Source organism: Echeneis naucrates, chromosome 14, assembly GCF_900963305.1.
Source record: "Echeneis naucrates chromosome 14, fEcheNa1.1, whole genome shotgun sequence".
Lineage (NCBI taxonomy): Eukaryota > Metazoa > Chordata > Actinopteri > Carangiformes > Echeneidae > Echeneis > Echeneis naucrates.
In genome coordinates this window covers 12,431,261-12,457,111 of record NC_042524.1, presented here as the reverse complement: position 1 = coordinate 12,457,111, position 25,851 = coordinate 12,431,261, and the positions used below count along the sequence as shown (strand labels likewise).

The following is a 25,851-nucleotide window of genomic DNA, read 5'->3' as shown; positions in this document are numbered from 1 at the left end:
AAGTTTTTTTCGGCAGCACTCCAGCAGCCTTTCTCTGGAAGTGGGGAGGGCTTCTGAAGAACTGCTGATCTGTTTTAGTTCAGTGTAAACTGTTATGGACAAGGCTGAACAAGAGCAGTATAGTGGCATGAAAATGTTTGGCCATCTATGCTGAAATTAATAAAATGAACAGGTGAACACTGAAGGGCATGAATGAAAAGCTGTCACATTTCTTAGAGCTATTACTGGCAAGATTTTTATTTTTGACAAGGGCAGGATTTATTAATATACCTTTTGGCAAGTGTCATGGTTGGTAAACAATTTCTGCAGCCAACTATTCCCCCATTCATCCTTGCAAAGTTTTCTAATTCTTCAGAATTATTGGGCTGTGTTGCATAATGCTCCTTTGAAATCTCTTGTAACATGGCAAAAGCTTCAGTTTGCACCTTTCAAGTTATGATAGATTATGATAGATTTTGATTAAGTGTTTTGTGCCACTGCACAGTAAAACAGTGCACTACCACACCTAAATCTTCCTGAAAGGAGTTTTCATTTTATTTCTTACAATCCAACGAGCAGTGCTTTCAGAAAGTTTTTCTGTCTTCTGGACTTTAACTTGACCTCAGTTGCTCCTGTGAGCTGTCATTTCTCATCAACATTAGAAATGAAGGAAACTACCTGATACTGCTTTGCTATCTTCTTTGCTTCTTCCTTTGTGTGCATCCATTATTTTATTTTATTTTATTTTTCTGAATACTAGGCAGTTGCTTATAATTTATATAGCTTTAAAATAAATATTTCCTGAGCCCAAACTATTGCAAGCTGCACGCCTTTATTAACTACAGTTGAACAATTGGTCTATACCTGCTCTATAGGTAAAGTGTGCTGATGTACCTTTGTTATGATTTGGCGCTATATAAATAAATCTGATTTGATTTACAACACTAAACAATACACAAGTTGTGAATACGTTCATGTACAAATATACTATGAGAAATGTGGATAGGAAACATCCCATTAGGGATTGTGGGAAATGCACTCACTCATGCTATTCAGCCATAAAAGAGACAGACTTTGCTGCAAATGATGACTTCTGTTTGGCTTCTGCTGGTGACCTGTCCGGGGTGTACCCCGCCCTCACCCAATGTGAGCTGGGATTGGCCCCAGCACCTCCTGCGACCTGGAAAGGGATAAGCGGTTGAAGATGAATAAATAAAATAGTTTTATTCATATTTACTCGTAATGTCTGGGGCTGGGTTTTGATTTACTGGTGGGAAGCTAAAAAAAAAAAAAAAAAAGTAAAAATAATGTTGCAGTTGTGAGTAGTAGTTGTTCCAGCAAAGCAATTTTTCAGCAAAAACAAAATTGAAACAAAGATAAAGATATCTTCTGTCCTTTCGCAATAATGTGTGATATCCTGACGTTATTTCACAGGTAAGGATGCAATCACAGTTCCTCCAGTGCAATGAGGGAAGGTTTTCCTATCAACATCACATCCTTCTTGAAAACAGAGATAACATCTCCTGGGGACAGGGCTTTGGTCTTTTGCCACATCTTATTTGTTTGATTTTACAGGTGGAAATATCTTTCTTTTTATCAATGATTTCAGCCTTCACCAGAGGAAACCGTCAGGAGTACAGCTCAACTGACCCAAGTTTCACGATGAGGAGGAAGATGGAGCACTTGAGAGAGGAAATGGAACAGATAGGACTTTTACGGCAGGTCAGAAGCCACACAGCTTGTTTGTACTTTACATTTCTCAGAAAGCACTGAGTCATGAAAATACCAAACCCTGTGAGATCCTGCTATTGTATTTATACCTCAGAGGAAATCTAAATCAACTGTCGCAGGACCACATGTTTCCTGAGGGACTGTTCCCAATTTACCCAAGTGTCATAACTCATGTGGTTCCAAGTAAGGTCCCATTACTCCAATATCTAATGACTGATCTGCCTCTTTTTATTAGGCCTGTGCAGTGCAACAAATTATACTTAAAGTTCAGTTTGACTGCTGGGTCCCATGGCCACATTCCTGCAGCTAACCTTTTTTCCAGTAGCCACCTATCAGCAAATTGCATAAAGATGGTGAAAGTATTTGAATGAAAATACAAATAATTCAAGCATGCCTATTGGCTCTGAAATTAAAGAAAGCTGCCGAAAGTCCCTCCAATGTGTGCAGGCACAAATCGGCATTGAAAAGTTCTCTTCAGAGACTTACAGGCATTTGATTTTTAACTGTTCAAAAAAATTACTCTGCTATCTAACAAACAAAAAGATTTTCCCCAGACATGACAAATTCGTTTTTCCATGAAATAAAAATGTCCAGATTTTCTTGGAATTATGACTGAGCCTCCTCTCGCATTAAAATTGTGTTCTTTTTGGATACAGTATTACATTTCTGCTCTTAGAGAGCATTCTCAGTCCGGGGCAAAGCAAGCTCAAAGTTTTTGCATCACTGAGTGACTTTAAGCTCTGTGATGAACGTTGGTCAAAGTCTATGTGTGAGACATAAAAAGTGTATTTTCCCTCCTATAGTTATTTCTTGATGGTGTTGAGACCATCCACTGCCTCTTTCCCGAAAACACTGAATTGCATTTCATTTTATTTATTACTGACGGTGTTTACGATGCTGTAAAGATCCATCTTGCAACCTGAATTTGAAAAAAGGGGCCTTATAATGGGAATTTTAACTATACCATAATGGTTTAATGTAATGTAATGGTTGTTCATTGCATTCCTTAAGGTGCGTGAGCATACAAATTTAAAAAACAACAAAATAATAATAGTCAGGAAAGAAAATAAGCGAACATACCACACATCATAAATACGCCATCCCTTTGGCTTACAGTTTAGAGCTGGGAGGCTAAGGCGCTAGACTTCAGTCTTGAGGAGTTTTAAGGGTTAGGGTTGTGGCTGTGGCTGTGACTATGGGGTCTCCACTAATCAAAAGGTTTGACCCCCAGCTCCTTTGGTCCTCATGTTAAAAGCCAGCAGTTTGAGACTAGAAAGGTGCTACAGAAGTCCTCCCTCTTTATTATTTACTGACGACCAACCTATAATCTGTACTGCTACAGCCATACTTTTAGCTTTTCTGCTTCCATCTCTATACGTTCAGCCCCAGAGACTCCTGCCACCACAAGAGGGAAGTATATCACATGCTGGATGCTCTCAGAGGTATCAAACAGAGCACTGTCCAGTGATCCTATGAAGGGGGATAATGTCACCTCCATTCCATTGATGTTCAAAATGATGTCTATTTTTAGGTTTAACTAGACAAACATTACTGCTGAATGATAAACTGCATTTTTAACCATCATCGTTTTATGAATACCACCAGTTGAAACAATCCACAAGGCTGACTGAAAAGTTCTAAATAGAAAAAAATGCTTTTATTAGCATGGGCAGTGCATTCACATGGGGTTTTGAAGGCACAGCGCCTGAACAAAAGCCAACCAGAAAAAGAAGTGCCTTGGATGTTTGGCTCGTGGATGAAGCCCCAGCTCCCCACCAGCCACCCCTCGCAATAACTGGTGTCAATTTGACGGTGACTGGGTAGTTAGTTAGGATGATAGTCGAGAATAGCAGGAACCATAAATGCCTAATAAATGTTAATTGTGAAACAAAGCAGTTTAGCAATTTTCCTTTTATTGTGCAGGTGTAGAAAGCATTCCCAGACTTGCCATGCGGGTGGCACACTGAGGTAATGCCTGAAGGAAAACAAAGGGCTTTGATTACATGAGACTCAAACCCCTTACTGCTTGTTAAACACCGCCCTTGGCTATAAGTCAAATGTTTGAAAAGAAAAAAAAAAAAAAAAATCATGTAGAACAGAAGATTCAAACAGGTCCAATGCTGTCTTGAAGGAAGACAAATTCAACTGTGTATAAAAATAAATGCTATGGCAGCTGCAGTCTGTCATTACTTATCATCAAATTGTAGCTCCAGTGATCCCCTTAGCTCTAAGCAGTGATGATTTTATTAACTTTTTTGCAGATAAAATTCTCATGATCAGAGAAAGAATTTATCAGCTCTTGCCTACGTTAGATAAAAATCCCCTACTGAATACGGCAACTGCTGAATCAGCTGCGACGCCTCTTTTACATCTGGAATCATTCTCACCTCTGAATCTCTCAGAGCTAGCTTCTATAGTTTCATCATCCAGACCGTCAACCTGTCTATTAGACCCAGTACCAACTAGCCTCTTTAAAGAGATCTTTTATGTAATTGAGCCGTTCAATCTACATTTGGTTAATCTGACTTTATTTCTGGGTTATGTACCTCAGGCACTTAAGACTGCGGTCATCAAACCCCAGCTTAAAAAGCCTAATCTTGATCCAGATGCTTTGGCAAACTATAGACCTATATCAAACCTTCCATTTATTTCTAAAATCATTGAGAAAGCCGTAGTAAAACAACTACACAAGCATCTGGATGGGAACAGTTTGTTTGAAGAGTTTCAGTCAGGATTTAGAGCCCATCATAGCACAGAAACAGCGCTGGTTAAAGTCTCCAATGACATTCTAATGGCCTCAGACAATGGATCAGCCTCCATACTTCTCCTTCTAGATCTTAGTGCTGCATTCGACACCATAGATCATAATATTTTACTACAGAGACTGGAACATGAAATTGGAATTAAAGGAACTGCACTAAGGTGGTTCAAATCCTACTTATCAGATAGACATCAGTTTGTTCATGTTAACAACAGCTCCTCCTCATGTACTGTAGTCAGTCATGGAGTCCCGCAGGGTTCAGTACTTGGACCAATCCTCTTTACGCTTTATCTGCTTCCTCTAGGCAACATTATCAGGAAACACAGCATCAACTTCCACTGCTACGCAGACGATACCCAGCTGTACCTATCAATGAAGCCAAATGAAGTCACTCAGATAGTCAGACTGCAGGCATGTCTTGAAGACATAAAAGTCTGGATGACTGGAAATTTTTTACTTCTCAACTCTGACAAAACTGAAGTTATTGTACTCGGCCCTAAGCACCTCAGAAAAATACTATCTAATCATCTCATCAGTTTGGACGGCATTACTTTGGCCTCCAGCTCCACTGTAAGAAACCTTGGAGTAATTTTTGACCAGGACATGTCCTTTGTCCCTCACATAAAATAAGTTAGTCGGGCAGCTTTCTTCCACCTGAGAAACATTAGGAAAATCAGAAACATCCTCTCTCAGGATGATGCAGAAAAACTAGTCCATGCATTTGTAACTTCTAGGCTGGACTACTGTAACTCATTACTATCTGGATGTCCAAACAAATCTCTAAAAGGCCTTCAGTTAATTCAGAATACTGCTGCATGAATATTAACAGGAACTAGGAAAAGAGATCATATCGCTCCTGTTTTAGCTGCTCTTCATTGGCTGCCAGTAAAATATAGAGTAGAATTCAAAATCCTTCTTTTAACGTATACGCTCTTAATGGTCAAGCTCCATCATATCTCAGAGAGCTCATAGTCCCTTACTCTCCTAGTAGGCCACTCCGCTCTCTAGACGGAGGTTTACTCTCCAAGAGTAAATCTGGAGACAGATCGTTCAGTTATCAGGCTCCTCTTCTATGGAACCAACTCCCAGTATCGGTCCGGGGGGCGGACTCTTTAGCAATTTTCAAGACCAGGCTTAAAACTTTTCTGTATGACAGAGCTTATAGTTAAAAAGTTAAAGTCCTCTACTCTTTAGGTATGCTGCTATAGGCCTAGGCTGCTGGGGGAAGGACTGAGCTTCTCTCTCTCTCTCTCTCTCTCTCTCTCTGTCTCTGTCTCTCCCTGTCTCTCCCTGTCACCCTCTCTCCCCCTTTCCCTCGCTCTCCTTTCCTCCCCCCTTGCATGCGTTGATAAGAACCATCCTTCTTAAAAAAAACACAGTTTCACCAAGTTCTAAGCATTTATACTGCATTTACTAACCATGTTCTGCCAAAGTCTCTGTCTCTCCCAGTTCCTCTCCTCTCTCTCCCTGTCCTCATCCTGCAGGTGGTGACTCATCTCCATCCCATGTTCCTGCAACACCTGCTGGTCCCATATAGCATGAATTCTGTATTACAGCTCAACTCCATGAACTTCATGCAGCAACATGTTCCTGCCTACACCCCCCAACCCCCCCCTCCCCACCCCGCCAATGCCTGTCTCACTCTCTCTCTCTCCCCCACTCTCAACCCAACCGGTCGAGGCAGATGGCCGCCCCCCCCTGAGCCTGGTTCTGCTCGAGGTTTCTGCCTCTTAAAGGAAGTTTTTCCCGCCACTGTTGCCAAGTGCTTGCTCATCGGGGGATCTGTTGGGTCTCTTTAAATAAATTGATAAGATTTCTTTAAATCAATGACAGATTAACTCAAATGGTTTTACAATTTAACAGGTTCAAATGCTGTGATAGAGCCAAGGGACTTTATGAAACAGTCTTCTCACAGTGGTTTACAAAGGGAGAAAAGACAGATAATGGATATCAGAAGCATAGGTGAAGGATTTTCCAATGTTCAGAATAAGCAACAGCATCAAAAGAAATGCCTGGTGTGCACCAAGAATGCTCTCCAATCTCAGAACAAGACAGAGGACATAGCCTTAACAGAAAAAAAACCAACCAAACAAAAAAACAACGTCTTGGCCTTAGAAATTGTGGCTTGATGTTTCCATAGTTACTGTGAATGAACTTTGAATGTGGAGAAAATCATTGTAGTGACTGGGGAGAAATTAAATTGCTTCTAGATAGCACCTTTATAATCTTATGGACCAATCAAAGCTCTTTGCAATCAAAGCCACATTCATGCAGTGCTTATTATGAATCATACAATGCTTCTACAACACATGTATGCATTTAACACTAATGGAATCACTTTGACTTCTAGTGGAACTCAAAGAAACCATATTTTGTGAACATGGCGGAGCCGAAGACATGTGAGGGCTGGGACTGAACTGCTCCATGCTCTGTTAACTAAACAGTTACCACGCCCTAAGACATACTCTGGATAATACATTTTTTTCCTCCAAATGAAAACAACATTAAAAAAAATATTTAGGAGACTGAACAGACAGAGTATAGACCTTAAGCTCACTGGGGAGAGTAGAGAAGAATTAATTAAAAACTGGCTTGTTTTTGCCAGTTCATTCATCCTGATGGTCATAAGATGCCTACTTTTATATCCAGTCTGTGGTCACAGCACTAAATGGGGTCAAAGGTCACTAACAAGGACAATGAGGGCAGAGAGAAAAGGCCAAGGTGACCATATTTAAACAGAGACAGTGTTTGCCATCTTCCCACGTAAAGCTGCACATGCACCCTGTAGAACACAACCAAAGTTTTGTATCCCACCTGGTCGCAGCTTAGATGCAGTACACCAACTGTCAAATATGAATCATTGAGTAGATCTGTTAGAAATGTGCTGTGTGTTAAAATTTATAAAGCTCGTGTAAAAAATTACCAAAAAGGCACCACAATACCTGAACTATTGTTAATGTTTAGGCTGACTATAAATGAATATTTCTTGGAGCACTGGTGGTGGAGGGGTTTAGCACGAGCCATGGAATCACAGTGACTCTGTATGCTGCAGGCCATTCCCCTCTCCCTCTCTGCCAGTTACGTAGTGAAATAAACGCAAAAAGGCCAAAAAATAAATAAATAAACAACACGAAACAAACATTTCTATCTGTAAAAATATTACACTTTTTTTTTAGAAGCACTGCATTGGATCTTTTTTAGTGGCGCTTAAAATAATAATAATGCATGTGAGCTGAGGTTGATGATATCTCCAGTCACCAGGTTGTAAATACCAGAAGGGAGTCAATGATACACAGTATTATTGTCAGCTACAGTTTATACAGTCACAAAAACAGCTTCTGTCACTGTATAAAGTAGTGGCAGCTTTGTAACCAGGTCCAAATACGATTACACAGAACGATGAAGGCCTGGATCATCTCAGCTCAGCTGCTTCTCACAACTACATGAACCTTCTGCCTAAGTAGCCACTTTCCTTTGTGCTCACTGATACTCTTACGAACACAGAATCTCAGTGTTACTTTCGGAGTCATAACTCACTGTGAATAATACAAATAAATAAATAATCTCGTCGTTGCTGTTGGAGGATATTAATGCCTTGTGGTCATTATCAATGTGTTTCCAGAACATTGAGTCCAGACTGAAGGTGTTGCTCCCAGATGATGTTGGAGCTGCTCTGATGGATGGGGTTGTTCTTTGCCATTTAGCCAATCACATTTGTCCTCGGTCTGTTGCCAGCATCCACGTACCCTCTCCTGCAGTGGTAAGTCGATTAAAAGGAGGACATTTTATTTGTAATCATAGAAAGCCCTAGACTGATGTATTTCGGAATGACACCATTTTGTGACAGAAAAGATGTTTCTTACAGATTTCTAACTATTACAAGTGCTCATCAACCATCTTCATGAGCTTGCAGCTTCATAGTCTCTGTTCATTTAGTCTGCTTTTAATTACTCACATTATTTGTGCTCTGGCTCTTCCAGCCAAAGCTTAGCATGGCGAAATGCCGTAGGAATGTGGAGAACTTTTTGGATGCCTGCAAGAAGCTTGGCGTTCCACAGGTAAATGTTGGTTTGATATTTTCAATCATGCACAACAAGTTACGGTATCACAGTTTTATTTGCATTCTTATGATTTTTTTTTTTTTTTTCGTAATATCAACAGAGCCCCAGAAATTACAAGTACTAACTGATTTTGGCAAGTTAGGTCATGCACACTCAGCAGTATGGTATGCACCTTTATTTAACCAATAGCTAAGAAAATTTAAAAAAATGAAGAGATCTTGATATTAATCAGTGTCTTTTTTGACATTTGAGGACATTTATATCAAATTTTACAATGTTGCAGGTTTCAGAGAATGAAAGTACCCTGGATTTCTGAGTGACACAACTTAATCTGAATAATATGAATTTGCAGGATAAAATATTGCAGTATTTTAACCCTAACCCTGTTTAAGGGTCTATTTTATTACACACTTTTCCTTTTTTCCAGGTACATCGTGGGCCATCATATACAGTTGTGGTCAGACATTTACATACACTCATCAATAATTTTGACCCTGTGTGGATTAAAGAAAATCCAAAATAAATACAAATTTGTGCACCCAATTCAACGAAAGATCTTTGAAGTTCCAAATTTCTGAAGAGTCATTTCTCATATTAAGTATAATGTTTCAAAGACAACTTAACATGGTTCAGGAATCTTGATGATCTTGTAATATTGATCTTGATGATGATAATTAAATATAGCGTCTGTAATCAAATCTAATACCTCTAAACTTCACACATAAAAACAAGATGAGCTTCATGCTTAACTTCTCTCCAATAAAACTGAGTGAGCAGTTATTTGTTTTCCTTTCTAATGTGAGTGACGCGAGCCAACCCCTCAAGTAATAGACAGGAGAAATCCTGCCAGCCTATCAAAGCATAGCTGTCTTTTATTTCACTGTGACTAACTAAGGAAATCTTTCTGTTGAAACAGGACAAGCTCTGTCTGCCCCACCACATACTAGAAGAGCGTGGACTGGTGAAGGTGGGTGTGACTGTCCAGGCTCTTCTGGACCTGCCGACATTGAAGCCCACACAACTGTCAGCTGTTTGACATGAGCCTGAATGTTGCATCCAACCAAGAGTCATCCAGCCAACCCCTGCGCCCAGCCCAAACCCACACCATGTTGCCAGGGACCAGAGAGCCCCTCAGGGTGAGGACCCAGAGGGTGGTGGGTTTTCAGGAGTCTGCCTCTGTCTGGCTGAAACGGGTAGACAGGAGGCTTAAATGTCCCTGTCTTCCTACATGAAGTCAGCCGCCATTCGATTCCTGTCCATCACTTTTTCATTCGTATCCTGTTCTAGTTCCTGGAGTCATCCTGTATGTGTGTGAGCCTGAAATGCTGGGGACGAGAGAGACGATATAAAAGTGTGGCTAGAAAGATGTGGGCATCCCTCCAAACAAGTTTGGCAATTCTTGCCAGTGTTGACAGCATTTCCGTGCAAGCGTTGAACATGTCAGTGGTGAGATTACAGACCTGCAACTCACTCTTTCCCTGTAGAGACCTTCGCTGGCATCGTAGCCCCAAACCACTGACTGCCCTCAAGCGGTTCTTCCATTCTTGAGTTTCTCTTCTTTTTTATGTAAATGTTTTTATTCTATCATGAATTTACTTTTTAATTTATTAGGGTTTTTTTTTACGCATAAAATTCCCATTTTACCTTTTTTTTTTTTTTCCTTTTCAGCAGCCAAGCCTTTTGTGTATGTGGTAGTTACAACAGTTCCCACTATTGTAACTGCAGGACTACTTTCTTCTCTATTGGGCTTGCCAATGAAAATAAATTAATATCTGGTCTGTTGAATGTGGGAGTCACACTCCTGGAGAGACGCCTGTTGCCAAATGTAGGTGTGGTTTATAAGTCATTAGTGCATAAATCATGTGCAGCCAATCAATATTTTTTTCTCAAAACAAACATGCCTGCGCAACGACCAGTTGACCAGTGTGAGCAGGACATCTCTTGGCTGATTCCCAACATGACGGTCTCATTTTGCAGTATTTTTCTTTACTACATGCCAGGTTTCTGTTTTTGAAAAATAAAATTGCAACTTTCCTAAAGGTTTTATACTTTCTTCCCAGTCTTTGCCATTTATCTCCTGTCACTCAGCTGAGAACACGTGTTTCCCACATCATACGCAAGGCAGTTTCTTACTGATGAAATGTGTTGATAGTGTGTGTGTTTATGAGTCAAGGAGTCTGAGTGATGGTAAGAAGTAATCATCCTGCAAACTACCAGACCGCCCTGCTGAGTGATGCTTATGATACAGTTTATTATTCCAGGAAAATCCAATTATTTATGTATTTATTCACTCTTTTTATGTTTATATGTTGTTGCTGAGTGTCTTAACTGTGACTGATTTATTCCAGTATCAGTGACAATAATTCAGTCTGGAAGTTTAAAAGAAATATTTTTACACTATTTGTCATTATGTGAAAGGAAAGTGTTGATTCTTGATTATGGTCAGGCACTGCAACAGCTGAACACATTCACATGAACTTTGTAAAGTGAAACTTCAAGTTATGTAATAGAATTATCCTTGGCTAATTTATTTCCACACGTTATACTCTGTCTTTGATCATTTAATCTATTTGCCATTCATTTATTATTTATTAATGGGTTTATCTACAGGGCAACCTTCATCTTCTTTGTGGTCAAATTCCATCAAGCAGCTGAAACACACTAATTCACTTTTAACTCAGTTCCCACACAGTCAGTGCACTTTGCCCTTTACACAACACACCATTTTATGTAATTTCCATCTTTGGGAAATTGACTGAGGAACTTCATGCTCCATTTTTCATGTGGCCAGATTACATTAAATTTGTAAATGGACCCTTTAGGAGAAGCTGAGGATTTAATGACACATATTGCGTTTTATCAGCAAGGTGTTGACGATCCATTGACTCAGAACTCAGAGTTTTTAGGAGTTATAGCTTTTTTTTCTTTCTTTCTTTCTTTTTTTTTGTAATAACTCTTTCTTGAGCTTCTTGACCTTGTAACATCTAAAATGTGACATATTGTGCCTTAAAGGAGGGATATTAATTCATATATTTATTCAATTCACTGTGCATTTTATCTGAAATTATAGTTTTATTTATTTTTCCCCTTCAATTGAACATGATGCTTTAGATTTTATGTTCAGACTGCAGCTTCTCTTTCTTGTATTGGAATCGCTGACTCTGCCATGAATCAGCCTATCGCAACTTTTTATTACTTTTCTCCTCAAAGCACAAATGAGTAACTTGCACATCCCTAGGTCCGATGTCTTTGTTGGAATGCTGTTCATGAGCACCTCGGCTTCCCCTGAATGGGCTGTATTCACTCCCTTTGCTCCATCATGTTCCAAAGAACCTAAACAGAGATAAAAAAAAAAAAAAGTATAATTATACAGGGCTTCCAGTTTATCAGGCTTCCAGTGTAATATATGCACAAATCATCAAAGATAAAAGTAACTCCTGTTCCTTATGCAGAAGTCGAGTGAATGACTGTAGTCTGGCTCTGGAGCTTTGCCCGTTACACTGTTTTCTGCTGCTGCAGGCAGGTCATGTTTTAGGTACCAGGCGACCACATTTAGAGAACAAGCAGCTTTTTATAGGACAGATACATATCAAAGATTACTACAATGAGCATCAGGTTTAACCACAGGCTGCACATTAGAACAGCAACTACTACATACGCTCATTTTTCAATTCATGAAATGCTAATTTCTTATGTGACATTCAGACAGTTTGATAAATAAATCCAAAATTGTAGCACAAAGCGCCATGTTGACAGTACAGAAGATGACTGGCTGCCTCTGAACAACAAAGTGTAAAATTACAAGTTTAGGGACGTTAGAAAACTTGAAATGATGCATAACCTACCTCAGGTTTGCTTGGTCAAATTTAACTGTGTAGATTTGGATGCTTTTATGATGAAAAAGTAAAAAATGGTTACAGATGTCTCATACAGTATTTCACTGCTCATATTCATTTGTTCTCCAGACGGCCTCATTTATTTTCTGGATTAAGTTGAATGAAAAGTTAACTTTGCTTTGTTTGAAGTTGAACTGAACATCATGATAGTGGCACTGGCTGATGGGAAAGTCATAGCAGACAGAGGATACTGTGACATGATTTTTGTGCAGCATCATTTTACTATTCTGCTTTCAGTTGGATTTAGTCATTATTTCATACAACAAATCAAATGACAAACTGGGTGAACTCTTCAGGTACTCTTTCATGAATGGAGCTGTCTACACCCATAGACAAGACTGCATGACTCGTGACATCTAATTGTGTTTGCTTATTTATTTCATATCAATGAAGATGAGCAATCTAGGTCAGGGCATGTTATGTTTCCTTCTGAGTTGTAATCTAGATGATAGTTGGCCTTGTTTTCTTTTCGGTTAAATTAATTTGCATATCTCAAACATGGTGCCAGCATGTCGCAGTTCAAAACAGCACTTTTTTTGGGTGTGGGGCACTTTGAGTGTAAGTCCATTACGTGAAAGTAAGTGTGGGGCTCGATTTGCTGCCAATTGTATCATTTACCTGCTGAGTAGTTTTTTTGTTTTTTTCGTTTGTTTGTTTGTTTGTTGTTGTTGTTGTGTTTCCTCACCACACTGATGCCTTATTCTTGTTTTGCCTGGAAACACTGCTGTGTATCATATTACCCTTTCATTCATCGCTTCCAGTGTAAATTGGCCTGTGTTAAATCATAAGTCCATCATGACTCTACAGCTTGTTGTTGAAGGATTACTGTGACAACTATTTACACTTGTTGTCAGATATCTGCTGATGGATCTCCTTTTGTCACTCACACCCAAACACACACAACCCCTGCTCTAATAAAACAAGCATTAAGAATACGAATAGAAGATATGGTAGCTACTCATGAGTTTTAAAAAGTCATTACCTAAAGTCAACAGTCTTATGCCTGCTCATAATCTGAAACGTTTCTGTTTTTACTGGCCATGAGGAAATCCTTGCGGCAGTGGGTTTTGATCTTTAAAACAGGACATCTTCTAAATGTGTTTTTTTTTTTTTTTTTTTACAACATGTTTTCCCCTTTCATCAGTCAAAAAGAGGTTTTGTCAGGCTAATGTGGACTGAGTGAATGTGGGATGTGATTGTTGTTTTAAGACATGCAAAACTGTGACTTGATTGGCTCTAACAGGAGAGGGAGGAAATCATACTGTATGCAGGACTTCCGCTCATCAAATGTCATAGCTGATTGTCATTTTTCACATTAATGAGTGTTGGCATCTGAAGCGTGAACAGTGTTTTGCCTCAAGAACAGTTTTTGGTTCAGGTACAGCTATTTGTTTGACAAAGAAATACATTTGACAGACGTTTTTATCCTGAGGCCTGGGACAAAGTTTATGCGTTTTTGAGGAAAAGCAATGTACAGAATGTTCTCCATTTTTCCATTAACATAATACTCCCTTTACAGCACACTTGCAACAAAACCTTACTAAACATTCAGCAATATCTGCAACATGAAGTCAAACTGGCACATTTTCTACAGATAGTGGTGCTGATCTATGTTTTTGAATTGTGTACATCACAAATCTGCTGTTCCCAATATCATATGTTCCTGTAACTGGTTACTGTAACACAACAGATATCAGGAATTTTGCTTGTTATGCTCCAACACTGGCCATCTCATCCAAAGAAAACAGTGAAACGATGAGACATGTCTAAATATTACACTGCCGAGAACTTTGAATCTCCTGTATACAAGCTTTTTGTATTTTAAAACAAATCAAATGCATGCAACAATACTGAATGACTGAACCTGTACATATCATCTGTATAAATTCCAGGGTTTTCTTAAGAAACAAACATGGTCAAGATAAAATAAAGTCAAACTCTTTCCAGGCTGTCTTGTCCTTATTGAATGCTTGTGCAACCTAAAGAATTGGTTACATGGATTTATTGGGGTGTTTAAGTGGATGATTAACAGTAATATACTGTTGATGGGAACCATCCCCCCATTTTCAAAGTGAAAACATCATTAAGGCAGTTTTAGTCGGTTAAGACTAGTTTATTAATGCTGATACAGAAAAATCACTTTCCCAGTCATGCGGTCAGTTTCCCGGTCATGCTGGGTTCACATCACGAAGAACTTCCTTTCTGCTTCTTTGACTCTGCCTACCCGCTCCTTGAATCTAATTTTGTCTTTTACGCTCAATCTGTTTTTCTTTTTTTTTTTTTACAAAGAGCTTATACTTTCTTGAAAAAAATAATTATTCCACAAATAATGTCATTTCGCAAAAATGCATGAGAGATGACAAGTAACTATCAAGTATCAAAAGTATCAAATCTGCAAATTCCCACATTCCACACAGTTAAAAGGGTGTTGGCTGCTCTGTAATCTGATTTTGGGATGAGACCTGCATGTCTTTGTGGCGCTATGGCTTTTGTTTGGCTTAGAAATGTCCAATTTGACATGAAAAACTCACAAAATGGCATTCACAACATTTGGGCAAAGGTTGTTTTCAGTGCTCCAGCGCACAAGTAGACACATGCCTACTTGAAACAGGTAGGCGTGTGTCCTCCCTCTTCCTGGGAAAATTATTTTGGCAAAGTTCCCAGTAAACTCTCTCCATCCCAACCTTGCCTATTTTTATTCCTACCTCTGTCTGTTTTCCCCCTTTTTTCATCTCACAATGAACTTCTTTAGAGAGAGAGACTCAAGTCTGCCCTCTTAAATTCGTCCTTATTTGGTGTTCCAGTGTATCATTTCTACTCCAAACTTAGCTGCCCCACATCTAACCCCTGAGTGTATTTATCACCATCCTATGGGCCTGGTTCTTCCAGAGAAATCCTGTCTACCTTTCCTATGTGTAGCACCTGTTTGACTGGTTCCGTGGTGTTTACCAAACAACATAATGAACACGACACAACTAATGATGAATTATTCACAAATGAGGTAACATGTCTCTAGATTGCTGATGTTTTCACCACTGAAACTTTTAAAATGATTTTCTTCTCTGCATTGGGTTAATTGCTACAGAATAAGTAATTGGGTCTCTTACATAAAAATCAAGATAACAGTCCGGTACGTTTGACCGGGAAGCTTTACTATTTTGATTCACATGCCAAATCTTTGTCATCACCACTGGATTTATGTTTATAGTAATATATCATATTGTCTCACATCACTGCACCATTTTTTTATGTTTATTGTTATGAAAGGTGAGACAACCTTATGTCATGATCATTATTATGTCTACGTTGGGTCTCCACCTACACTGAAATCACTCTGCAGTGAGTCTTGTGAGAGCTGACGGATGGAAATATTCCACTTTGTGAGGAGGTGACTAACCGAGTTGTCAATGAAAAGATTTGCTTCACTGACCTCTTCTGGCAGATTGTTTTCTTACATGATCTAATCTTAAACTCTGTTTTTGTGGAGAAAACATCCCTGTGATTCAAACAGTGAGCAATGAATGGGACAATAATGACTTTTCTATAACATAAGATGAGGTGATAGTGGTGCATTGTTGACAGGTGCAGACAGGAAAGATGCGTGTGGGCAAGAACATTGTGACAAGTAGGGATCTTAACAATGAATCACTGGCATCCCCCCAACCCCACCCTCTAAATCACAATGATATTCGCAAAAATCCGCGGATTTCCTGATTACTTGGAAAACAAGTGCATCACATTGTGTGAGTGTGTGAGTGCGTGTGCGTGTGTGTGTGTGTGTGTGTGTGTGTGTGTGTGACTGTGAGTGAGTGAGTGAGTGATCCAGTCCTTTTCCTGCGGTTCTTTTCTACGGGCAGCATACAAATGGGTCAGTCCACTCAGGATGTGTCAGTCGGCTCAACTCTGCCTGAACTTGCTGCGGAGGAACAGCAACAAGCGTTTCATTCAGGTAAGTTGGCAGCGACCAACTGCGGCACAGTGAATGTAATGCGATCCAACAGCGACACTTTGATCGTGGTGACCTACAGTATTTTTACATCTCCCGTGTGCCAGTGTGGATTAGAAAACTGCAGTGATGGGAGCTCAAAGCGCGCTGATCCTCCTGCTCTCACTAACCTGGAGGGAAAGCACACGCTGCAACGGACTTACAGGTTGGTGTGCATTTGCTTACTTAGACAATTAATTTAAAGGGGAAAACTGATTAATCTGACAATTTGACAATTCATTTGAGGGAATTCATCATTCTCTCAAAGTCAAAATCTGTCTCTTATCTATCCTTGAAACGAAAAAAAAAAAACAAAACAAAAAACCTAAGTCAAGTGAATTTAACTTCTAAAAAAAAAAACAAAAACACCATCCTGCTCATTTGCAGTGGATCCTCCTGACCATCTCGTGGCAGTGGATCCCGGTCATCTGGGGCTTCTTGAGATCACATGGAGCCCCCCAGCCAGCTGGATCGATGTGCCAGACTGCCAAAAACTGTACCAGCTGGAGTACTTCAACACTTACGAACACAGTTGGACTGTGAGTATTTACCATTTTATTCAAAGCCTTCCCTCAGCCACAGATTTAACAGCTGTAAAAGTTTGTGATAAATGTAGTAAACACTTTCCCTAAATGTCATTCACATTGCTCCAACAGTAAACAAAATGTGGAACGCATATCAATGTAGAATAAATAGTCTTGAAATAAGGGCTCAGAAGGATTGTTTGTTTGAACCTGTGCAGGCACTTTTTGTGTTGAGATGAGTCAAACAAGCTTCTCAAAGGACAATAAAATAGATTGAATGTGTCTTTTATGTTCTTTCTGTTGAGCTAATAGACATTAGTCAAACCAGATTAAAAATGTAAACCAGTGCAAAAGGGTGATGTGTGCAGTGAGAAAAATATTCATCAGTCACTCAAAATGACAGTGTGGCTCACTGATTCAGACACAGACTGCTGTAGAAATGTAAAATATTCATCCTTGGAATAAAGATTGAGGGGGAAAACAATTGGCAGATGCAGGGAAGACGGACAGTGATGGCGATCACATCGCTCTCCAAGAAACTCAACCAATGACAAATCATGACAGTTATGACACTGATGGCATGCAGGGAGGCGTCCTTGGAATATTTTATATCAAGACTCAATTGAAGTGGCTTCCAGTAGAGCAAACAAGCAAGCATGTTAACAATTGAGACATGGAAACAGGTAGGTATGGAAAACTAAGCTAAGACAACTTTGCAGTGCCAACAAAAGCAACCTGAAGGGGAGATTTACGGAATGGGAGAGGCTGCGTCTGAAACAATGAGAAATTTTAACAATCAAAAAATTACCTAATCGAAACTGTAGGTGGAAAGTGGCAACATGTTTGTGTCTCTGGATTAACAGGCCATCAGGACTCCCAGGGAATCGTACAGAGCCCAGTTTGATTTGATGAAAGACATTAGAGTGAGAGTGTACACCTTGCTAAGAGGACCATGCACCAATGGAACTACAGTGAAGAGTATGAACTACACCGAACTGGTCCAGAAACCTCCCAGTGCAGGTTGGTCAAAGTAATCCTTCACAATTGTTAGAAGGACCGGAGTCCTGAGAAGTTTCTCTGTACTTGGACGCTTAGAGTGTGTTTCTCAAAGGCTCCTGGCTTTTTGGGAAGCGTATGAGTAAACACTGATTATTCTACCAATAGGTGTTGCTGGTACTGCAGTAAAGGATTTTGTCTGTGTGTACCACAACATGGAATACATGGAGTGCAACTGGAAAAGAAGCCCGAGGATACCAGCCAATTCCCAGCAAAGACTATATTTCTGGTAATGACATACTTCCAACAAGGATGCTTTTTAACAGTGCTGTCACATTTAGCATTACTTATGACAGCCAGTTCCAAATCAGTGACTTTTGTTTTGTTTTCAATTCACCATGATTGGAGGGGAAAAACAACCTTAAACTCAATTGTACTCATTGTAGCAATGTACCATCTGGTTTTTCTTCCCCAGGCACAAAGATCTAGAGCAAACAGAGGAGTGCCCGAAATACATACTTTCAGGTGGAGTCAGGAGTGGCTGCAACTTCACAGGGAGAACCCTCCCTGACTTCACCGACATTAACTTCTGCATAAATGGCTCCTCTGCCAAAGGACTGCTGGAACCAGCATTCACCACCCTGCAGATCCAAAACCAAGGTACATTGCACGTTATCTCTCTGATACTGATGTCTGTAATCAGTAAACATCTGGTAATATCTGTGCAGTGAAGCCTGGAACCACAGAGAAGCTGCATCTTCAGTCACGTCCAGATGGGCAACTGGAAGCAAGGTGGGAGCGTCCTGTTGGAAAGGTTCCTGGACATTGCCTAGAATGGGAAGTGGAACACAGTCAAGAGAGCCCTGATGGAAAGATTACATCGGTATGGTTTACGTAACGATTGTTTCTTCCCTTCTGAGAACACCCAGCTAAAGCACAGACTGTACTTACCACCCTGAGCCAATCCTTCAGAAATCTTATACTGGGTGTGTAGTCTTCCACCTTTGTCCCAAATATACTGATAATGACGCAGGAGTGATAAAAAAAAACAAACAAACATTGGAGAGCCCAAGCTGCTGCAAGGGTTGTAGCAGCAGAGTTATAGACATAAAAGGAATGCACAAATAACTACACAATGTTTGGGCTCGAATTTGGGTCAGTCGCAGCAGATCATCTGATTTAGCCTCCAGCCTACTTTTTGTCTTGGCAAGTCAAAATATGCAAATTCACAGTCACACCAGTCACAAGGGGATTTTTTTCCTCCAAGCTACAGAACATATTGTAAATAGCTACAAAAGGAATAATCGGGACGAACCAGGTTGGTCTCGGACTTAGTCCAGTGCTCAGCGTCTCACATATTTATATTTTCATGCTCATATTTCCATGAACTATTTGACTGGATCGTCACATCCTAGATGATTTTTCATCCTTCTCAAACTAACCTCTAATAATTTCTATACATATTTTTAATATTGACAGGAGCAGATTTTAACCGAACAGATGAACCTCACTCTGTCTGGCACCCTCGGCAATGAGAGACACTGCTTCAGGGTTCGGTCCAAATTGCATAAGTATTGTGTAGACAGAGCCATTTGGAGTGAGTGGAGCCGCCCAACTTGCTACCCAGGTAAGTTGTTTTCTCAGTATTTGATATGAGACATCAGACACATGAAAATATTATTTGAACCATGAAATTGGGCCATGAGAGGGTCACAAAGTCAGTTTGTAAAAAAATTTTTTCCAACATCATGAGTTGAAATGATCTGAGTCCACTCTACAGATTTCAGTCTACATTGGGTCCATCTAAACTAAAACAATGAAGTTCCAAATCCATCACTATCAATACTGTTCTCCGCTGTGTTTTGTCAAAACACAAGTTACACAGAAGTACACAGCTACTTAAATGAGCGCCGATTAGCAGTAAAACACAATTGTCATGGGTGCTATTTAAGACCTGTATATACTATATATATATATATATATATATATATATATATATATATATATATAGTTTCCAGAGCCTTTAAATACCAGCATTCACAAATGAGCATCTACAAAAATCAGAGTGAAAAGGAACAAGCATAAATATGCGAAAACTTTGTTCAAAAACAGATCACTTTGTGGTTTGGACCGTTTCTCAAAACTGCGTTGGCGGGGTCGTTCTCATTTTGACTGACATCTCCCCTGACTGTCAATCACTTATTATGACAGCAATACAATTGCTGCAGGTAGAGCAGCCTCGATTTGGGCCGTTCCCGTCTCTCCGGCGTTGGCATATTTTTCCTCCAGCTGTCAACATTAAAGGCTGATTCCAGCTTTGAAAGCCTCAGAGCAATGGGAGGTTGCAATTTCAGCCCCCGCAGTAAACATGCAGGGCTCAAACTCGACCCACTGTGTCCACCGCAGTTGGAAAAAAACTAAACAAAACACATTGTTGAGTATTCTCAGTTTCGATTGATGAAACATAGTTTTTTAATTTTATAATAATGCACACATGCATGATAAATTACATGGCTACCTGAGCGTCATGGTTTTAAGTTTCCAAAAGCTTTAAACTCAGATGTTGCTGGTTAGTGCTCTCTACATGTCAGACAGTTACATTTTTAAACAAGCTTCATTTGGACATCCCTAAAGATAGTTTTAAAGTCATCAAAGATTTTCATGTAATCAATATGGTGAATTTATTTCCCATGAGCTAATGAATCAGAAACTAAGATGTGAAGCAACTTTTTAGTTCAAAGCCACATCAACAAGGCTTCATGAGTCACACCGAAGAGTTCCACCTGGAAGACCCAGAGATCCTTATCATAGTAAGATTCCTTATTTATTTATTTATTTGTTTGTTTGTTTGTTTATTTATTTGTTATTGCTATTTTTATATTGTCATGTCCACTATAATTGACATTATGGCATTAGACTTAATGGTTCTGCGCCATAAATATTTCAGTATGATAAAGTATCAATTGAAATAAAAATGTTTTCATTCTTAAAGGTCTCGGAGCGCTATAGAAAGCTATAGAAATACATACGCACTGACAATGAGTGGCATTTTGTTGTGCATTTCAATGTATATATTATATCACTTACTTAACAATTCAAACTAATTTGTTCAAGCTTTGTGCATTTTTTATAATACATGCTCCATTTGTCCACAGATATTATGAAGGTCCTGTCCTGTAACTGTCAGGGTGGAGGATCACCTTCTATTTAGGCTTCATACTATTCTGGCTACATCCTAAGAAGAATGACATCCAAAGGAGATGTACAAAGTGCAGCGATGTTACTGGAAATTAAACAAAGTGAAACACCTAATTTTCTATTTGTGCTAACTGAATTCATTCTTTGTTTGGAATTAAGTGCTATGAGATTTACGTTACACCGCTTTTTTGAATGTAGATGATGACATATAATTTAAAGAAGAAGTGCATTAACCAGAAATGTAGAAAGTTGTTTTTGTTGAGGTTCCAAATTATATGGAACCTCAACAAAAACAATACAGTACTGCACAGCTGCACGTACTGCACCTATTTAAGTGACTCATACTTGGTACTACGTTCTACATTTGTCAGATAGCTTGTGAGTCATGCTGACTGCCCGTGCATGCTGTATCCTTTCATTTACACCTGTTAAAAGGGGTTGGCCAAAACAAGAACTGCACGACAGGAGTGAAGTAGCATTTATCCTCCATAAGATAGACACCAGATAGAACAAAGTGATTTTTTTGTAATGTATTTTTTTCGATTAAAGTACAGCACTTGAGGTGCATAACTGACGTGAAACTTGTGATCTAGCTTTTTCTGAGACTGTAGGAGAGCTGGATGTGTTATGGGGGCTCAGCAGTCACAGCTCTCTTTGTCTGGCTGCAGTTTTGAAGTGCATTTTTTTCTATGAAGTTTAAGGGTTGATTGTTTGCCAAATGTTTGCCAGTTTATTTTAAGTTCCAATACACTTTTAAATAAATTAAGTGTCTGTATCTGTATCTTCTTGTCAGTGACACAGAATTAAAAATTTGATCAAACCTTTTGTTGTTGTGAGTCTCCTTTGTTCTCCAGAGGGTTGAAAAGGGAATTCCTCAGGGATCAGTATTGGGCCCCTTGAGACATATATTTTTGCTAACAAAGAAAGTGTAACAGACAACACACAAAAATAGGTGTGACCTTAAGAAAGTTAGCACCTTTTACCCTCATGGGCAACTTTAAAATGTAGATTTCAACAGGCTATATTAGAAATAATAATTGGTCTATAAAATGTCCAAACATGAGTCTTGTGCTTTGTTTCAATATTTTATTGCGGTTCAGTTTATTTCAATTTTCCCTGATCAGACTGTAAAATAGGCATTGTGTGTGTTTTTGTTTCTTTCAGAGATGAAAGAAGTGGAGCCTGAACCAGAATGGGACAAGGTGCCATTCTATGTATATGTTGCCGCAGCCATCATTGGCATGCTGATGTTGGCTCTGTGTATGGTGGCAGTGTTAAAGTGAGTGCTTTAGCATTTTATGCACACATACTAATGCAATGACATTTGCAGATACGTTCACTGTGGACTGTGCTTCCATTCTAGGAGGGGGTCCAGACTAGAGAAGAAGCTTGACCCTCTGCTCACCACCCTGTTCGCCAGAAATCCAGTTCTCACGGTGGTGGAGGCCTAAAAACACATGAAAACCTATGTGTACATCTGACTGATGTTTTAGTGCTGCACTCAATTTCTCTCATTTTTCAGAGTCACTTAAAAATCTTCCCTCCATTACTGAAGAAACTACACATTACAGTGAAAGTTATTTATATACAGTGACCATATGGCCTACTCCAGGATGTAGTATTGGATACGCTTTGTTTATGGAGAAAAACTGAACTGAGGGGCTGTTTACTTTGTGCTATCATACTTGCCAACTGAGTTAGTCAGCAGAGAATATTTTTTGCAGATGGTGTGATAACAGCAGCTCATCATCTGGGAATTCAGTATTCTCTGTTTTACTACTTGAGATTTATTCAAGTTGCAGTTTGCTGAGTTTTTTTGCTGTTCTTGTTGTTTTATTTGTTTATATTTTTACTCTTTGCCTAAATACTTGCCATTTAGTTACTCGAAATCAATCACACGTGGGGAAAAAAACATGTATTTTGTACTTTATGTCCCTTCACAATTCAAAATGATGTTTTCATTCCCTGCAGAATAGACATTTTTATGGGTTAGTTAGTTATGGAATTGTTCATGCGTGTGTTCAGAAGGCTTTAATGCCATAGCTTCTTGCCAGTTTTAACAAGTTGTTTTTGTTTGAACAGTTTGAATCTTAATTCAACATGACTGCGAACCAGTATTTACATGATTGTTCAAGCACTTTTGCCTCAAATGCCTCAATTATGTCTGTCACCAAATGTGCCCGTTTTTCCTTTGAATTAGGTACGTTTTGTTGCGTGTTAAATAGTGGAGTGAGTTCTGTGTTGCTACTTTTTAATGAGCTCTTCGCATGATGAAAAGGTATTGTTCTGGTCTCACAGCCAGAATCAGACTACCTACACTTAACAACTTAAAAAAAAAAAGAACAAATAAAGAAAATGCATCTTTTAAGGTGTTATCTCATTTGGGATTATTTTAAACAGTTGTATTTAGGGACACAATATCTTGTGTTTTGTGTTTTAGCAACAGTCCTTGGGTTTAAGTATAGTAACGATATGATGATATATGATATGATGATGATAATAACAGCATGCACTATAGCCAGTGTAATGTTTCGTGAACTGGGCAGTTTGGAAGGAGAGAGGGAAGGATGGAGAAAGAACTAGAGCAGGGGAAAAAGAACACAATAAAATGCAAGTAAAACATACGAATGAAAAGAGTATTAATGACTGATGCTAATTAGGAAATATCAGCAGTCAGTTTGAGTGACAGAGGAATGGATGATTAGTTGGGTTAATAATGACACTAAAAATAATAACTGGAAATAACAGTTGAAGCAACAGGTGTTGAGCAGGAACACAAAGCAGCTGCAGGATGTGGGCAGAAAAACACAAACTACAGAAAAGGGAAGACACAAAGTTGATGGCGTGTGTGGTGTGATATAAATCTATGGGGGAGTGAGAAAGAAAGAGTGTGAGAGAGAGGTGGTCAGCACATGCTCCAGCAGCCGATGTCTATCACAACACTGTCAAAGAGGAAAACTCTAAGCCTCAATTTAATGTAGAGACAGTTGTTATGCATCGAGGCAGGATGTTTCTGATTTTCACATTTTTGCAAAGGTGAAAGAAGGCTCTTCTAGAGACTTGGTATATATGAGGACAAAGGACAAAAATTACTCCCTTACGTTGGAACTGTAAGCCAAGAAAATGCCATCCAGAGTGATTACATAATCAGATAATTCTTCTCCAAGGTGCTTCGGGACAACAATTTCAGTTTTGTCTTAGTTCAGAAGTAAAAAGTTTGAGGTTTGAATGTATGCTATAATATAAACCAGTTTAGTGCAGTTCCTTCAATTCTCATCACATTTTCATCTTCCAGTCTATGTAGTAAAGTATTAGGGTCAATGGTGTGAAATGCAGCACTCAGATCCAACAGGGCAGGCCGAGTATGGAGGCCAATCCAATCCATTCAAAGATTTTTCGTAATCTTTGCCAGCACTCTCTCGGTGCTGTCATGTCCTCATAATCCTGCTTGGAATGCTTCAAACAAACCATCCCTATGCAGAGCTTCACATTATTGGTTTCACAACAGTAAGTATTTTTTAGACATGAGAGGGAGGATAGTTATGGGGCTATAAGTAACCAAACATCTGGATCAGCAGGTTTCTTGAGGTGAGAAGAGTCTCTAATACATAACCTCATAATTAAGACAGATTGATCCGCTCTAAAATGAAAGCGTTAATCAAAGGTATAGATTAATAAACTAGTTAAAAAGCAGTTGATTCAAAAGTTACTGTATTGGACAGTAGATTATTCCCATCTGTGGGAGATTATTTTTTCTTAAAACAGATCTGATTGTAACAATTTTATTTGGAAAAGAACTCATAAACTCATTGCTAGTGCCACTTAAAGGATTAAAGGGATCAATTTATCCATGACTCCCTGTCAGCCTGGCTACAGTACTGAAAAAACAAACAAACTGTGCTGTGTGTTTTTCTGCTATAATGATGAATAATGGCAGGCTGTGGCATTTTGGAGGCTTTTTTATCTTCCTCATTAAACTTTGTGTTGTGTCCAGGCCTGGCTAAATTCTTGCAGCTTTCTGGAGTGCCGCTTCATTCCCAGTTTGAGGTCTGCTTCAAAGCGTGAATATGGGAGTTATTCCACGGAGCTGTTCTCCTCTGCTTCACTACTGCTAGGCAGCAGATTATCTGATCCCAGATGCTGTGTCGTCCATTATTGTAAACCCAAATGTTATTAAGAAATGGTCAGACAAAAGATGGTTTTGAGAGAATATTATTGAATTGTTGATTTGAATTCCATACCTTAAAAGAAGATCAAGGGTATGATTAAACAGTGAGGGGGTTCATTTGCATATAGAGTAATGCAATAATGAATCATGCGTGGAACCAAGGTTGTCACATTAACATGAATATTGAAGTTACCCACTATAATGAATGTATCCATACTGAGGACTAACTGATAACATCTAAAAAAAATCAAGATAGGAACTCTGAGTCGAGACCAAGTGAATGATATACTGTTACTAGAAGTAAAGCTTACAAAAGACTTTTAACTAAGGCTTGATTAATAAGCTTGAGTCAAATATCGCAGCTACTCTTCCTTCCCAATCTGTACATTACAAGGAGTATGAAACGTTTGTAGATTTATGAAAACTTATCCTGCTGCAGGCAGCTTTCAGTGATAGAAATGGATCAATGAGATCATCACTTCTCAGATCATGGATGATCGAGATCAAATCTGGGTGTTGTAATTTTTGCAGCCGAGGGCTCAATGTATAACC

At 39.2% G+C, this 25,851-nt stretch overlaps 2 protein-coding genes across 7 annotated transcripts in view; both read left to right on the top strand.

Annotated features, from left to right (window-relative positions):
- Positions 1 to 14,375, top strand: part of lrch2 (leucine-rich repeats and calponin homology (CH) domain containing 2) — a 31,070-nt gene extending 16,695 nt beyond the window's left edge. For 3 of the 5 annotated variants that reach the window (XM_029519165.1, XM_029519164.1, XM_029519163.1), the window contains 4 exons: positions 1,589 to 1,701; positions 8,094 to 8,231; positions 8,452 to 8,529; positions 9,449 to 14,375. In XM_029519165.1, coding sequence (XP_029375025.1) covers positions 1,589 to 1,701; positions 8,094 to 8,231; positions 8,452 to 8,529; positions 9,449 to 9,568 — 449 coding nt within the window. In that variant the 3' untranslated portion in view covers positions 9,569 to 14,375. Of the gene's footprint in view, positions 1 to 16; positions 1,276 to 1,588; positions 1,702 to 8,093; positions 8,232 to 8,451; positions 8,530 to 9,448 lie in introns of those variants that run through there. The other 2 variants (XM_029519166.1, XM_029519167.1) reach the window with 2 other exon arrangements.
- A 1,855-nt stretch (positions 14,376 to 16,230) lies between these two features.
- On the top strand, positions 16,231 to 23,693 carry il13ra2 (interleukin 13 receptor, alpha 2). 2 transcript variants are annotated; one of them, XM_029520167.1, is made up of 10 exons: positions 16,231 to 16,377; positions 16,482 to 16,579; positions 16,801 to 16,952; positions 17,801 to 17,957; positions 18,102 to 18,222; positions 18,409 to 18,593; positions 18,662 to 18,816; positions 19,413 to 19,560; positions 20,668 to 20,743; positions 21,089 to 21,959. In XM_029520167.1, exons 2-9 carry the CDS (start codon positions 16,504 to 16,506, stop codon positions 20,694 to 20,696), a joined length of 1,023 nt encoding a protein of 340 aa, XP_029376027.1. In that variant the 5' UTR covers positions 16,231 to 16,377; positions 16,482 to 16,503; the 3' UTR covers positions 20,697 to 20,743; positions 21,089 to 21,959. The 2 variants fall into 2 exon arrangements, with proteins under 2 accessions (XP_029376027.1, XP_029376026.1); XM_029520166.1 differs by lacking the exons at positions 20,668 to 20,743; positions 21,089 to 21,959 and adding exons at positions 22,296 to 22,410; positions 22,495 to 23,693 and having other exon boundaries at positions 16,232 to 16,377.
- The last annotated feature ends 2,158 nt before the right edge of the window (positions 23,694 to 25,851 follow it).